Source organism: Vipera berus, assembly GCF_964194415.1.
Source record: "Vipera berus genome assembly, chromosome: 3".
NCBI lineage: Eukaryota > Metazoa > Chordata > Lepidosauria > Squamata > Viperidae > Vipera > Vipera berus.
The window spans coordinates 145,840,389-145,856,906 of record NC_138204.1 but is presented as its reverse complement, the minus strand read 5'-3'; the positions used below and the strand labels follow the sequence as shown (position 1 = coordinate 145,856,906).

At 40.9% G+C, this 16,518-nt stretch overlaps 1 protein-coding gene across 1 annotated transcript in view; it reads left to right on the top strand.

Moving 5' to 3' along the window:
• Positions 1–16,518, top strand: part of RREB1 (ras responsive element binding protein 1) — a 164,572-nt gene that overhangs the window by 142,333 nt on the left and 5,721 nt on the right. Inside the window, exons 12-13 of the mRNA XM_081324205.1 lie at positions 1,958–2,122; positions 12,723–13,487. Of these exons, the coding sequence (XP_081180331.1) occupies positions 1,958–2,122; positions 12,723–13,487 (930 nt within the window). The remainder of the gene's footprint in view (positions 1–1,957; positions 2,123–12,722; positions 13,488–16,518) is intronic.

Here is a 16,518-nt window from a genome sequence, read left to right as displayed (position 1 = left end):
CATGTAAGTGCATGGCCCTGTCCCGCAACTTCCAAAGGTTCCAGAGGTCACACAAAAGTGTACCTCATCCCTCACATGGCCTCCACAACCATCTGAAAATCGCACGAGAGTGAGGTATATTTTTTGAGGATAGTTGTTGTTGGGTATTAGTGTACACTAGCATAGATTAGTCATCATTGGCCTAATGCATTATTTTTATTGAATAAAGATTATACTGAGACTTTAATTTGGATCTGTTGCATAGTACGGTAGCATGATTTTTTTTAACAGAGATTAAACAATATCGTATTTATTTTCTGAAATTACCTGTTCCCCGAGGTTTATATGTGTGTCTGGAAAAATAGCGTCCATTGATGGACTGAGAAAATTCCTACTACATGAGTAGTGATTAGGAAGACTTGAGAGACTTGTAATGCTCGATAAACATCTGAAAAATTAATGCTTGAAATACACCTGGAAAAGTACTTTGACCATCTCTGATTCATCCCGTCTTTCTGTTTAATGATATTCCACTGCTCTCTTTTTTCTGTCTCATGTTCTTAGGGGATCTCAAGATGATTAGAGGCTACCTTTATGCATGGCTGAATGGCATGACTAGTTGTATGTTTTTTTTTTTTACTTACGAAGCCCAGCTGGCATTGCAAATTGTATTTTGATGACTTGACTAGGAGGGAATTTTGTTCTGCCCTCTAATGTTTGTTTTTATAGCTGTGTGTGAATTGATCGAAGCTGCATGCAACTACGCAGAATTGTGGCCTTGCTTAGGCAGCTGGCTTTTGAGCCTTTTACTTGCTGTAGAAGTGGCCACAGGTACTAGAAATTGTGATAGTTAACTTTCCTAAGCAACTTTATTTCTCCACGCCCTATGCCCTATCCACTTTTTCTCTATCACACACCTTAGCTCAGAGTTCTCCAAGCTTTCCAGCTTTGCGGACTAGCAGGGGGGAAGAGGGGATGGTTCCGTGCAAGCAGCACGCAAGCACGCATACACCTGCATGCGCACCCAGCCACACATGCAAATGGAGTGCACACATGCTTGCCTGATGCTGACACAAGTAGGGATGTGTGTGCACGCCTGCGCTCACCCACCACTTTTGTGGCCCGGTTCTGAATGGCTCAAGGCCCAATAGTGGAGCTGTAGCCTGAGGGTTGGGGACCCATGCCGTAGCTCTTTGCAATTTTACTTTATAAAATAATAATAATAATGTGTTACCATCTCCTTATATTCTCTAATTTTGTCATGAACATTCCTTCTCTTAAGTGAGTTCAGAACTCATTCCTGCAGTAGATTGAACAAGGAAGTTGACCTTTTGATATGCTTGAGTATTCTAATTAGACGTATAGCACCGTGGAAATTATGTTGGGGATTTAAATAAATGTCTGAAATGAAATAATCTCCCCTTTAAATAACCGATGGAAGCTTTTGGATGAGTTTAAATGCCGAGGGAAGGTTGCAAGCTAGTTCTGCAGTTGCCTCTCACTTTTATCAAGCCCATGACCTTCTAGATCCCTTTTAAATGGGCCATAGAAGCTATGATCATTTGCAGCCAAACATACATTTCCTTCTGGATTTGTGTGGTGCCATATGCACAGTTGATTGCAGAGTATTCCACTGATACCAAACCTCTCAAAATAGGTTTTTTTCCCCCCCGTTATTAAGTCCATATGATTTTTCAGGCAATTACATTGGAGAACTCTCAGAGCTTTGGGGTTTCAGAGTCAGTATACCTTTATTATGTTATTTTACGTATGGCTATAGCTGGAATCCTGAGCATGCTATTAGGGAAGTAAATTGCTTCAAATTTAATAGGGGCCTTCTTTTAAAATTAAATCTATTTAGGACTGAGCCGAGTCAAAGTTGTTGAATCTTAAGTTGAAGGGATAGGAGAACGCAAGGAGCTCCTCTGATGCATTAGAAAAAAAAGATAAATATGTTTTTTTTCCCTGCTTCATTCAGGTCAGAAGCCCTTCCCTTGTCAAAAATGTGATGCCTTCTTTTCTACCAAATCTAACTGTGAACGCCACCTCTTACGCAAACACGGAGTTGCCAACTACTGTCTGAGAAGAAACGGGCTTATCCCCCAGTCTAAAGAAAGTGATGCTGGAGCTCATGATAGCACAGGTAGCTTTTTTAGGTTGTTCCAGAATTTAAAGATAAGTTGTGTTCCTTTTTTGCTTTGGGCCTTTAGAGGAATCAGTGAGGCTGTTAGAAGTCTTTTCAGGACCCGAGGAATTCAATTAGATGTTAACACCTTGACCCACTTAAAGTCTGTTGTGGAGATTTCTCCCCTACTCAGGAGAGGTGGGAGCGTTGAAAGTCTCACAGATTGGCAAGGAGGGTTCTGTGTCAAAATCTTCCTCTTTCTCATCTTACCCTAATTTTTACTTCAGGTGCAGTTCTGAGATGAAAAATAATGTTTACCCAGCAGACATCAAGGGACAGAAAAACGTTCGGTATTCTTGCCTGACCATTGATGGGATTTCAGGGACTCATCTGTTCAGCATAGGAAATCATACGTTTTGGATTCTGTGATGCATAGGTTGTGTTGCTGCAATGTTTAATTTGGCCTTGAGAGGAATTCGTACATAGTGGGGCAGGGTAGTTGTCCTTGGCTCTAGATTACCTGTCTGATTAGCTAAGTGATCAAGCAGGCAGGCCTGATGGTAGTTTTACAAATTTTAAATTGTGATGAGATTTGTCACAGCATATATGTACCCTAAGGAGGGATCACTTAGTGTTTTCCACATGTGCTGGATCCTACTCATCCTAATTTTTAAAGAAATTCTATTAAAAATTACAATTCACAATGATGCAAATTTTAAAAAAGAAGAAAAAAACAGTACGGAAAAGAAAAAAAGAAAAGAAAGGAAAAAAATAAATAAGTCACAGAAAAAGAAAAGTACATAAAGAAGTGAGTATTTTACTAACGTATTACTTTCTCCTAAAATATAACAAAAGAACTCTTATCCTATCTCTTATCGATAAACAGATCCTTAAAACCTTATCATTTCAGTCCTGATCAGCAAATGTCCATCAAGGGTTAGATGAAATAACAATTTATCTATTTCAACCTTGATCAAATAAACCAATTTTATATTCCTTCCTTTTCCTTCTAACAAGCTTTATCATCAAACAGTGGCCTAAAAATGTGATTTATTTTCATTTTTTCTTTGCCCTTTCTCACAAAATTCTTCAAAGCTCTAACAATCCTCTTTTGTAAATCCAATATAAGAAAATTATCCAGGTCATTCTCTTGGTTTATCATTTGTATGCTCCTCTTAATTATTAAGACATGAACCAGTTTCTTTTCTATGTCTGGTGTAGCTCCTTTTTTCCATGTCATTCTTGTAGCTAGTTATTGTTATTTCCACTTTCAAATCAGTCTTGATCACATCAGGTAATATTTTTTTCTTCTTCCATAGCAGCTTTTATACATAGTCTACCTATAGAGGCAGACATTCTTGAAATTAACTTCTGAGGGCATTGTACAAAAATTCTCTACAGTATGTCCAAAGTTAAAATAGTTTGCTTTGTTTGGTATTAGTAAGTTGCGTTTTAATGTTCTTCCCCTTTAATTGTAATCCTTAATTACTTCTCATTTTCTATGATGTCCAATTTTTAAAGTCAGATCTTATTGTTTTAAGAATTCAAGACAAAAACAATTTTCCATAAGAAGAACTCCTTACAATTAATTGCAAAATCTTATTTCAAAATTACCTTCACCTTTTGTAAAGATAGGTCTGTAACTTTCTAAAATCAAAATTTTAATTACCCCTGTGTTGCTTATCCAGATTTGTTTACGTCCTTAAAACTTGTATTTAAAAGTTCTTTCACTAAGGATTTAAGGAAACTCACCCAGTGCTGTAAAATCCCTTGCATTAAGAAGCAGTTTCCAAAAGTGATTAGAAAGGGAAGTATGCAAACCCAGTATCCTTTTAAATATGACATTCTGGTTTGGGCTAGATGGCTCATTCCCTTGTCACCCAGAGGTACCAGGATTTATCAGGATTAAAGCTACCATTGATTGTTGGGAACTATGGTTTAGTAGGGACATGATGGCTCAGTGGGCTAGGACGCTGAGCTTGTCGATCAGAAGGTCGGCAGTTTGGCGGGTCAAATCCCAAGTGCCGCATAACAGAGTGAGTGCCTGTTACTCGTCCCAGCTTCTGTCAACCTAGCAGTTCAAAAGCACGTAAAAATGCAAGTAGAAAAATAGGGACCACTACGGTGGGAAGGTAACAGCATTCCGTGTGCCTTTGGTGTCTAGTCATGCCGGCCACATGACCACGGAGACATCCTCGGACAAGCGCTGGCTCTTTGGCTTTGAAACGGAGATGAGCACCGGCCCCTAGAGTTGGAAACGACTAGCATGCATTTGCGGGGGAACCTTTACCTTTACCTTTTTATGGTTTAGTATCATTAACTAGTTATTTTGATTTGATTTGGTTTGATGACTGGTAGAATGAGACGGGTAGTTTTTGGAGGAAAGCTTATTTGGCTCAGTCTTCTCTCACTCAGTGAGAAAGAGTTCTTGGGATTCTTGTGAAGAGAAGCAGCTATAGCATGCCATGGTTTCTTGTAAGAAAAGCAAAGGATTAGTTGGAAATAATAAATAGAAAAAAGAAAACTGACAATTTCATAACTTAACAATAGAAAAAATGTTAATTTACTGCTACATTCTTTTTCGATTCCTTGGTATCATTTGGATCGTAGTTCTTTATACTTCATCAGTGCTCTATCTGGAATTCAGTGGTTATACATGCAGAAATAGGCTGTACGAGAGACCTTTTCCCATTATTAAAACAAAAGAAACAGTCTTCTGAATGTGATGTTTGCAGGTACCTGCTCTTAGCTGCCACCCATGTTCTTGTTTTCACAGTCTCAGGTTGGAGAACTTAGGAATCTGTGTACAGTTCTAACCATGGATGTTTAATTTTGAGGACTTTTTATTTTCACAAGGCAATGCATAAGCTAGAGCGGAGGTCCCCAGCCTTTTAGACACCAGGGACCAGTTCCGTGGAGAGAGGTTTTTCCATGGACCAGAGGGGGCGTGGTTTCATGTACTGCCTGCATCCCACGGATGGGCTTTGCTTGTTTGTGCAGACCAGTTTCTGGCCTGCCATGGCCCGGTGCCGGTCCACGGACCCGGGTTTGGGGTTGGGGACCCCTGAGCTAGAGTAAACAGACTGCGCTCCTGCCATAAAGGGGAGTCAACATCTGCCTATCAAGGATTAAATTAATCACATCACTGAAAATTAAATAAGTTTAATCAGCATTGATGTGAATTCTTTCATTTGTATGAAAGTGATCTTACCAAAGTGTTCCACCTAGTGGAAGCTATTTGAGATTGGAACATTTAAAAAAAAACAGAATTAAAAAAAATACTATTGTGGGAAATTAGAAATGACTGTAGATGAAGGACCTGCATACTTCAATATTTTAGGCTTACTTTTTCTTTGAGTTGAGTAAGAACTACAGTAAGGTGCCATGTTCAGATAGATGCAAATTCAGACAGACAGTGTTTTTTTGCCAGTGTTGTGAGGACACGGATAGCTCACAAATTAAAACTCATACCAGAACTAAACTCATAAGTCTCTTTAGATAAAATCTAGTCCCACTTCCTCCGCCAAACATTCTTTATCACCATCCTCAATTAGGGAGGATCAAATGGTTTTGGATGCTGCTATTGTTAGGTAATTGGGAATTAGGTATACAATTTACTGCAAATCACCCTGAGATCTAATAGTAGATCCTGGGTTAATTTCTGCCTACAGTTGGTATGCTGTACTTCTTAGTTTACAAATAAAGTTATGAGTCAACAACAGGGAATCAATACAGCATGATGTAAATAACTTGAGAAATACGTGAATTAAAGACCTGTTTCTCCCCCCACCCCCCCCCCACCCCAAAATCCATTCTCCCCTTCCCAGCCCAGCAGCCCAGAGTTTGCTTCTTTCTTCTTAGCTATTTACTTAGCTATTTTCTTATGGTTTCTGAAAATGATGGTTTTCATTATTTGTACATCTTATATGGTGCTGTCAGGAGCATGTGTCATTAGGTCTTCACATTCCTGAGTCAGATTTAATAAGCTAGTGACCTTTCAGGTCCTGCTTGCTACTGTTTTCTCCCTGTTTGGTGACAGAATGAAAAGGGAGTCCTTTAGGAACAAAGTGCAACGGCTTATAACTTAAGCCTTTGAAAATTGGTATGTATGCCTTATATAACAGGCTCTTATGCAAATCATAAAATGCAGATATTTCAGTTGAGACCTGTATGGGGTGCTTGAGAATCTCCACTCAATTAGAAACTTGGCCTTTACAGTTTTAAATAATGAATTGCTGTTTCCACCCCACCCAAGAACAGTTACCTGTAAGAAGAACAGATTTTAAACTTTGCTTCCCAGTCAACAGAATTTCTATAAAGCCATCTATTCTTTTTTTACTAATAGCAGTATTTCACGTGACTCTCCGTGCTTACTGAAGGGAGGACAACACAATGGGCCTGTAGTTTATAAAGTCTCCGTGAAAGATCAGGGTGGGGTTTTGCTCAAGTCATTGTGAAGAAAAATAAAGATAAATGGGCTAAAGTGCACATGATTATGAAGCAAGGAGTATTAGGGAGTCTAGCTGCAGATTTATGAGGTCAGCCGTCCATGGCAACCTGCAAAATGCTTAGAACATACAGAAGATAATTGGATTAGGAAGATACCTTAAGGTCTGGTGACTGTATATATAAATCCTCCACTTCCCCTTGAGTTTGGTGCATAATGTTTAATCATGCAGTACAATTGTGGTATAGGTTACAGCTCCCAAGAAATGGTTTGCCAAAGTTGTCGTTTCCCACATACAAATTTGGTCCACACTATGTATGTTTTGTTTCTATTCCTCCAAGCAATCATGGACTTGGAATTTTCCCCATGTTATGATAAGTAAAATACAGCTCTGGGAGTGGTTGGGCAGGGGATAGGACAGATGTGTTACATATCTGTTTGATCTTGGATTACTTAGTTGTCTGGGACCAAGAATGGATTTCTTGGATTTGTCTTTTTAACCAGAAATCCCAAATATATGAACTGGAATCAGTAGTGCAAAACAGGAAGATTGTTCTGAGCCCCCTTTAAATAACCTTTGGTGCCAAAATTTCACATCTGATTCTGCCAAACTTTGTGTTTCAACGTTCTAATTTAGGTAGAAGTTACTGCTCATAATGATGCATAGTTGTACATTACTGCAAATCACTCAGATCTGCCAGTAGACCTCAAATCTATTTTTTGTCCACCAGTCTGGTTGAAAGTCTGTAAAATCAAAACATCTGTAATCTCAAAATATCCTTAACAAGGGAGGAGTTAAGGAAACCTGGAAAATATTATTCAAAAATTGAGAAACAATAGAATCCATATCTGAAATGATATATTAAAATCACACTTTAATGGGGGTGGGGGGGTTGGGGGTGGAATGGGAGTAAGGACTTCAGCTTCTTAGTAACCAAATCTAGTTTTAAAAATCTCATTTATTAAATAAGGCGCTTTCCCAAGTTTTTGTTGTATTTTGTTGCATGGCCTGTAAGATGTATACAAAGCTTTCATTTTATGGAAGAAAAAATAGGGGTCAAGCACTCTTTCTATTGAAAAGGACTGAGAGCTTCAGTTAATCAACACTGGCTGGTTTATAAATTGAAAAGCTTTTAGGGGACTTCACTGCCTTTTATTTTGCAAGATGGGTTCTTGGCTGTTGACATGTTTGTTAGTGCATTTCAGCAGTGCAGTACAATACCATATAGAGCAGGGCTTTTCAACCTTTTCACCAATTGTACCACTTTTAGGATATGGCAATATTCAAGTACCACCTTGAGGTGTCAAAAACTTGATGACCACAAAAAAAAACCTGTTCAAAGTTGCAATTGCACTGAAATGACTTATGACCATGTGTTTATGACCACTGCAGCATGCCCAGGATCAGGTGATTTATATTTGGATGCTTGGCAACTGATTCATATTTATGATGGTCACAGTGTCCCAAGGTCATGTGATCCCCTTTTGCAACCTTTTGGCAAGATAAGTCAATGGCAGGGCTGCTGGTGGCCAAGTGCTAAGGTGGGACTTCCCTCCCTCCTTCCCTGCCTCCCTCTTTCTCATGCCCACCTCCTTCTGGAGGAAGAATTTGGAAAAAAAACAACCCATATTTTCTCTCTTCCATATATTCATCAAACGAGGAAAAGCCTCCAGAGACAGAAAAGACAAGCTGCTGAGTGAACTAGCTTAAAAAGGCACATTCCCCTTTAAGAATTAGCTACTGGCTAGAAAGGAAAGTTAAGGAGCGCAGCCGGCACTTAAGGAAGAAAAAGAAAATGTAGTAAGTATTGGCTGCCGGCTAAGGCAGCCTCCCCAAATGGCTCCATTCATAAGTAAAGGAATGCTACAGGCAAAATCCATTCAGGAGAAAAATACTTCAAAATCCCTTGCAGCAAAACTTACAGCTAACAATAGCAGAGCAATGGAAGCTAACACCAGCCATCAGCCATCTAGAAATTGCCAAAAACTCCTTAAGAACACAAAGCCCACATTGCACAAATCCCAGAACTTCAAAGTCACTAAAGCACATAAGAATCCTTCCACTCTCCATCTCCCTCCCTCCGTGTCTCACCTCCAGCTGATGCTGCCTTTCTTCATTGCTGCCTTTCTTCATTCCTTGTGGAGGGCAACCCCTCCCCCGCTGCATTTCTTGCCTGTTTGTTGCTGCCAGCACAGGTGGCTGCCACAGAAGTTGTAGATCGGCTCATGGCCGGCCTGCTTTATCTCCTCTCCTCTCCTCTCCCCCCCTCCCACTCCTCCTTCTCTCCCTTCGGTGCAGCTAGAGCTGACTCCACCTCCTCCCAAGGCTGCTTCTTTTTTTTCCCTCTCTCCCTCTCCCGCCCAAACTGCCTCCTTTTATAGCAGACATGTCAAACTCGTGATGTCACGTGACGTTGTGCAACATATCGGGAGAGTTTTGCCATTGCTGGCAATGGGGTGGGCGCAGCTTCCGAATGACATGTCTGGCCGGTGGGCCGGCAGTTTGACACCCCTGTTTTATGGCCTCTCCTGTCTCTGCCCCCCTACTCCTCCTTTCTCATGGGGGAGGGTGAACCAGAAGTGAGCCTGGGGCCTTTACCTCAACCCAGCTACTCTGCAGCTCCGGAGGACTCTCTCACAGTAAGTCCTTGCCAGTGCTGGCTTTTCCCCTCCCCCATTACACTTGGCTAGGCAGGGCTGCGTACCACCTGCCACTTGCTAATGTACCACAAGTGGTACGCGTACCACCAGTTGAAAAGCCCTGATATAGAGAGCCAGTTTGCTGTAATGGTTAAGGCAACAGCCTTGAAACCAGAAGGCTGTAAGTCCTACTTCTGCCTTAGACGTGAAAGCCAGCTGGTTGATGTGAAGCCACTCACTCTCTTTCAACCTGACCTACCTCACAGAGTTATTGTGTGGAAGTTAGGAGGAGGAAAGAGTATAGTGTATTTTCGCTGCCTTGGGTTACTTAATAAAGTCATAAAAGTGGGATAAAACTCAACACATAAAGGTAAAGGTTTCCCCGCACATGTGTGCTAGTCTTTTCTGACTCTAGGGGCCGGTGGTCATCTCCGTTTCCAAGCCGAAGAGCCAGCGCTTGTCCGAGGACATCTCCGTGGTCATGTGGCTGGCATGACTAGATGCCAAAGGCGCATGGAACGCTGTTACCTTCCCACTGTAGTGGTCCCTATTTTTCTACTTGCATTTTTACGTGCTTTCGAACTGCTAGGTTGGCAGAAGCTGGGACGAGTAACAGGCGCTCACTCTGTTACGCGGCACTCGGGATTCGACCTGCCAAACTGCTGACCTTCTGATCGACAAGCTCAGCATCCTAACCCACTGAGCCATATATGTACATATATTTTCACTCCTGAGAAATAGTTTGAAAAGTTATTTTTCAGTCTGGAGAAGAAAGCTATATTGATAACTGCTGAACTGCCAAAGAGCATATGCACAGTTGTGGAGTTTCTTTTGCAGATAGTCCTTAAGGGTGAAGAGATTTGGGGATGTTGGGAAATGGGTTTTGAGCAAGCTATCAAATGCTAGCTTCAAGGGGGAGTTGCAACACCCTCATCTCTACTCCACTCCCATTGCAAAGACAAAACAGGCTTAAGTGCCTTCCTACAGGGTACTTGAACGAAGGTTTCAAACATAGGCTCTTTGCTCCATCAATCAACTGCAGTTTTTTGTTGATGACACTTTGTTATAAACACGTGAATTTTCAGGTCTGATATTCTGGCTCCATTTGTAGAGTTCTGTCTTTAGCCAATGATAGATACTGTTTTATTTCTGTAGCCTATTTGTATTTTTCCTTTTTTTTTGAAATTTGAAATGCCTGCCTTTTATTTTTCATGTGTTTAAAACTGTGTATAGCCTCTTGTTTTCTGGCCTGTCTTTGTCTGGTCTTTCAAGGTTGCCCTGTTATCATTCACAAATACAGACATAATGAATCAGCAGAAAAAGGATCCAAAACATTATTTTATCAACATTCCGACATCCCTTTAATTTCTAAGCCGCTACTGAGCTTTCAAAAACTCAAGCCTTAGACTTTTTATCTAGAGACTGTTAGTTCTTGTAACATATAGAAGGCATTCTAAAAAACGTAATGGCGATGAACACCAAATCTAATCAGGATTACATACCCTATTATGCTGCAACGTTTGCTAAACTTTAATGGGGGAGGAAGGGGAGAATTAGTGAAGAAGAAAAAATCCACAGCCAGATAGACCTTTATTAGAAACAATCAAAATGTTACAAAACAGTGTGTGTCATTTTGTACATTAAAGCAGATATTCTTTTGTTCCCTTCATTCCTCTGGTCTTTATATTCAGTCTGATGAAGTGTGCTGGCGATAAGGAAATGGTTAATTGGTTAGGTTTGTTTCCCATCTTTCCTTCACACAGTCAAGATGGCACAAATAGCACTCCCTCCTTCAGTTTTTCCCAACAACTCTGTGAAAGTAGATTGTGCTGAGAGAGTGTGACTGATCCTAAGTCACCCAGTGCACTCACAAGGCTGAAAGTGGACTTGAACCTGCCTTTTCCTAAGCCTGGTCTAACTACTTAAACCACTATACCAGGGTTAGGCAACCTTGGCTCTTTTATGACTCGTGGACTTCAACTCCCAGAATTCCTGAGCCAGCCATGCTGAGGGGAAAGAGAGAGGTTTCCAAGCTGAGCCATGCTGGCTCAGGAATTCTGGGAGTTGAGGTCCACAAGTCATAACAGAGCCAAGGTTGCCTACCCCTACTATACCATATAGGTAGTTCTTGACTTACGACCACAATTGAACCCAACATTTCTGTGGCTAAGCAAGACAGTTGTTAAGTGGCTTTTGCCCATTTCATGGCTTTCTTGCCACAGTTGTTAAGTGAATCACTGCAGTTCTTCAGTTAGTAACAGGGTGGTTAAGTGAACTTGGCTTCCCCATTGACTTTGCTTGTCAGAAGGTCGCAAAAGGTGATCAGAGGGCCCTGGGACACTTGCAACCATCATAAATATGAGTCTATTGCCCAGTGTCTGAATTTTGATCACGTGACTATGGGGATGCTGCAGTGGTCATAAGTGTGAAAAATGGTCATACGTCATTTTTTTTCAGTGCTGTTGTATGTCAAGAACTAACTGTACCATACTGGTTCTCCTTTCTGACTAAGCTTCTTTGCGCAACCCCCCCCCCAAACTTTGAAATATTTAAAAGGGTGACTTTGTTTAGACAAACTAAATATATAATCCCTGGGATTTTGGAAGAGATATAATGATGTTGCTATGTGTCTCTTTTTGGGAGTATCAGAAGGAATAGGATTAGCTTGTAAGGATAGGAAAGGAGCACCAATTCTAAAAATAGTCTCCCTGATGTAGTTCAGAGGACACAGGAATGCTAAAAGGGTGCCTGCATCATGGTTTCCATGGACTGAAATTTGATTCAGAAGATTCTAGTGTAAGCCAGTGACTAATTCAAGACCCTTCAGTCAGGTGTTGAGGAATATGCCCATAAATAGTCCAGTTGTCCAATCAAAACTTCGCAGAATACTGTTTGTTGTGCATGCTTCCTCCATTAGATTAAAGGAAATAGTTTGTGAACGTGACAAGCAATTCATCAAAATTCTGGTAGCTTTGTTAATAGTATATCCATCTTTTTTCTCCTATCCATAGATAAACAGCAATAATTTAACTATTTGGAACTAGAATTTCTTTGAGCCCGATCCCATTAATTAAATAGGTTGCTCCGTTGTTTTCACCTTTCTGTCATGTCGCTGAGGGAAAAACACATTTGGGTTTATTAATCTGTCCAGAATGTCATAGCACATAAAAGTATTGCATGTGAATTGATGAAATTTCTGCACAGCGATCAAGCATTTATATACCAGGTTCCTGTTTGTGCATTTTTAAAAAAAATTAAGCTGAGATGTTTCGCATCACACAATTGTCCACCACAGTGTTGGATTTGGAATCTGAAAGAGTATTGTCATTCTGTATTGCTGAGTGTCATACATGCAAACAAGACCCTAACGCCATTTTTGACTAGAGAGCAGATAAACATATTTGATGATGACATGACAGAAAGTGACGTTGATGAGGCTTCCTTGAGTGCTGAAGAGGTCAATATTTTCTTGTTCTCTCTTGCAGATAGTCAATCTGAAGAGGTCAATATTTTCCTTGTTCTCTCTTGCAGATAGTCAATCTGATCAAGAAAATACAAGTGCGGGAAATGAAGCACTCGACCTGACCTCTGGGGAGAGAGGGCACCTAGAGGAAGCCACCGAGCTTCTAGAAGAGCCCGAGGGCAGTCCCAAAGAAGAGGAGAAGATGGATTCATCCCAAGGAGAGGAGGCTGCACGAGCGAAATTGAGTGAGGGAGAAGACGAGCCAGAAGAAGATTCGGTCAGCAATAGAAGCCTGGACCTCAATTTTGCTAGCAGGTTCATGGAATTCAAGCTGGCTGAGAATGATCAAAACACAGGCAGCGGGGCTCACCAGTCTGAGAATAAACACACCTGCGATACATGTGGGAAATCCTTCAAATTTGCTGGTACTCTTAGCCGGCACAAAAAAGTCCACGCACACGACGACAGGAAAGACGAAAAGAGCAGCGAGGACGAAAGCAAACCTGTGGAAGGTGGAGACCAAGCCCACGTCCCTGCCGTGCAAGAGGACCCATCTCTTGAACAGGAAGAGCCGGGAAAGGACATGAAGGGTGTGGAGTCTCCCACAGACGGCGAGGCAACAGGAAGGGAAAATGAGGAGAGCGAAAGCATCTCCGAGGGAGAGAGCACGGAAAGAAAATCTTCTGAAAAAAGTGATGAAGACCGGAAGCCAAAGCCCGGTGCGGGCGCTAAGAGCGAGTCCAAGGCAGACAAAAGGAAGAAAGTCTGTACTGTGTGCAACAAGAGATTTTGGTCTCTACAAGATTTGACACGGCATATGAGATCCCATACAGGTACGGATGGGGGCCGCTGAGTATTATTTTCCATAATATTTTAATCAGTCTGTGATAGAATATATTCAGAGGTTCCAGATAGAATCCATAAGATGTTTAGTTAAACCAGGGGTAGGCAACCTCGGCTCTTTTATGACTCATGGACTTCAACTCCCAGAATTCCTGACTCAGCTATGTAATTTGCTATGCTGACGCAGGAATTCTGGGAGTTGAAGTCCATGAGTCATAAAAGAGCCGAGGTTGCCTACCCCTGAGTTAAACTGAGGAAACTCTCTCTTTCTTTCTTTCTTTCTTTCTTTCTTTCTTTCTTTCTTTCTTTCTTTCTTTCTTTCTTTCTTTCTTTCTTTCTTTCTTTCTTTCTTTCTTTCTTTCTTTCTTTCTTTCTTTCTTTCTTTCTTTCTAAACTGGCTGTCTACTCAGAGGCGGCAGAACTAGGTGGGGCTGTCAGATTCTGCATCAAAACCTGTTACTGTAAGGCACGGGTGTCAAACTCGCGACGTCATGTGACGTGTGAGTTATGACTGTTTTCCCATTGCTAGCAATTGGGGGCGGGGGGCGGTTTTGGCGAGATGCATCCGGCCCATGGGCCGGCAGTTTGACACCCCTGCTGTAAGGGTTTCTTTGCCTTGTGCACTTAGTAATATATAGAACTAGCTCCAGGTTTCTGATCCTATGCAGTATGAAATATTTGGAGCAACATAAAGAAGGAAAGGTAGCAACTTCCGAACACTTTATTTTAGCATAAAATCACGTTGAGCCCATTTTTACAAATTTAGGTTAGGATCTTGGACATATGCTTAGTGTCTTTGACATGTAAGTTTAGATGCACATTCTAGGACAGGTGGTTTACCTCAGGTTTTCAGGCTGTCTGATTTCCCTCAGAAGCTCAATGTTTATTGGCAAGTTGGGTATGTATTTCAAGAGATTTGCAGCTTTGCACAAGGCCACCCAGCGTGAGATTCCATGTGAAATGGAATCTAAGCTTGTAAGCCGCCCTGAGTCTTCGGAGAAGGGCGGGATATAAATGGAATTAAAATAGAAAAATAAAAAATAAATAAATGATGGGAGCTCAGTTGGAATTGGAAGGCCGCAAAATACGGGAGAGAAAAGCCGGCCTGACAAAATCCCAAGCACAGGTCGTCTTCAGTTTACGACCATAATTGAGCCTTATGTTGCTAAGGGAAACATTGGTTAAATGAGTTTTGCCCCATTTTATGACCTTTCTTGCCAGAGTTGTTAATGTGAATCGCTGCAGTTAAGTTAGTAACACGGTTGTTAAGTGAATTTGGCTTCCCCATTGACTTTGCTTGTCAGAAGGCCCAAAAAGCTGATCACATGATTCTGGGAAAGTGCAGCCGTCATAAGTATGAACCAGATGCAGAAAATATCTGAATTTTGATCACATGACCATGGGGATGCTGCAACGGTTATAAGTGTGAAAAATGCTCACAAGTCACTCCCCCCCCAGTTTCCCCTTTGCAACTTTTGAAGGGTAACTAAATAAACTAAATAAACTAAATAAAAGTCGAGGACTGCCTGTATTTACTTTCTCTGGGTTAATTAATATACAGCCCATCTACCTGATTTGTCCCACACACTCAAGGTAACACCAGGAAGAATAGAGCAGAGAGACAATATTGCTCCCTTTGCTTTGCTTAAAGTGTCTTCAGATTTCGCACGCCTTCAATTGTTGGGTTGAATATTGCTCTTGAATGTTTGCATGAGCGGTCATGCCCAATCTTGGCTCTTGGCTGAAAGCAGCAGGAAGCCAAGATAAACCACCTTTGCAGGTGCTTGTAGCTTAGCTGCCTGGAAATGTGTCATTGGCAATCTTGGCAGAGAAGGGCCTTGTTTAAAGCTCTGTTAGGTTAGATTAAGCTCATGAGCCATGATGGGTTTTCCTTCTCTGTTCTAAAGGAAGACAGAATAGCTGGTTCTCTAATCTTCTCAACTACCAGCGATCCAGGCTAGACGTGGAGGTGATGATTGGTCCAAGAGATAGTGATTATCCAAGGTCACTTACTAAATTTCCTGCTTCGGCCTGGCAGGCATTCAGGGAGTTCCCTGGTTTAGCAATCTAATCACATTGACGCTGAATGAAGCAAGAGCTCTTACAATAGATAGCTGTGGATTTTTGAAAGACTACAGCCCGTATTTCATTCTTCTTCTATCCATTCTACTCGGAATTAAAGAAGATAATTTTCCTGCAAATATGTTTTCGGTCATTAGTCTGGAACAACAAAAGATTTTGTAAGATGATTTTAAAACGGCATTCGTCTCTCCCGTGTTGTAATGATTTGACATGCTGCTTAAAAATGAATGATCTTGTATAAGGTATAATAGTCGCCCATCTTTTAAGCTAACATCCATTCTGTAGAAAGTTTAAGTCAAATCTTGTGAAAGTCAGGTAGCTATGATGACAAGGCATTTTTCTTTGCAACCTCAAGGGACACTCTTTCTCGTAAAAAAGATAAAACTTAAGGTGAATCTAGAGAAAAATGAAAGAGTCTTAACAATTCATGAAGATTGCTTCCATTGAAGACCAAATACTTTACTCCTTTGTCAAAAAGTGCTTCATTCTTACTTCCCATTTCTTTTTAGAAAAGGGAAGCCAAATGAGACGAAGATAATGGAAACTCTGCATTTTCCCCTCTAAACTCTGAAGCTCTTACCTTTCTTTATAAGAAGCTAATTTTCCAGTCTCCTTTGTATTCAGTAGAACTCCTCTCCTCATTCTCCCAGCAGCATTGTTAAGGGACGTCAGCTCTTATCATCAGCAAACCTTGTATCTGAAAGGATTGGGATTAATCCATTTTTTTTGGTCATAAATCAGCAAATAACGCAAGGGAATTGCAATTAATTAGGGTAAAAAAGGGGGAAAAAAGTGCTAAAATATTTAAGGGGTAAGAAAAGAAATTACAACGTACTGTACTAACTGTAGAACAGTACTTAATTGTGTTAAAAGAAGTAAAATCAGATTGATCTGATAACTTCAGATAAAGTTTTGAAATTTTCAATGTGGAAAGGATTT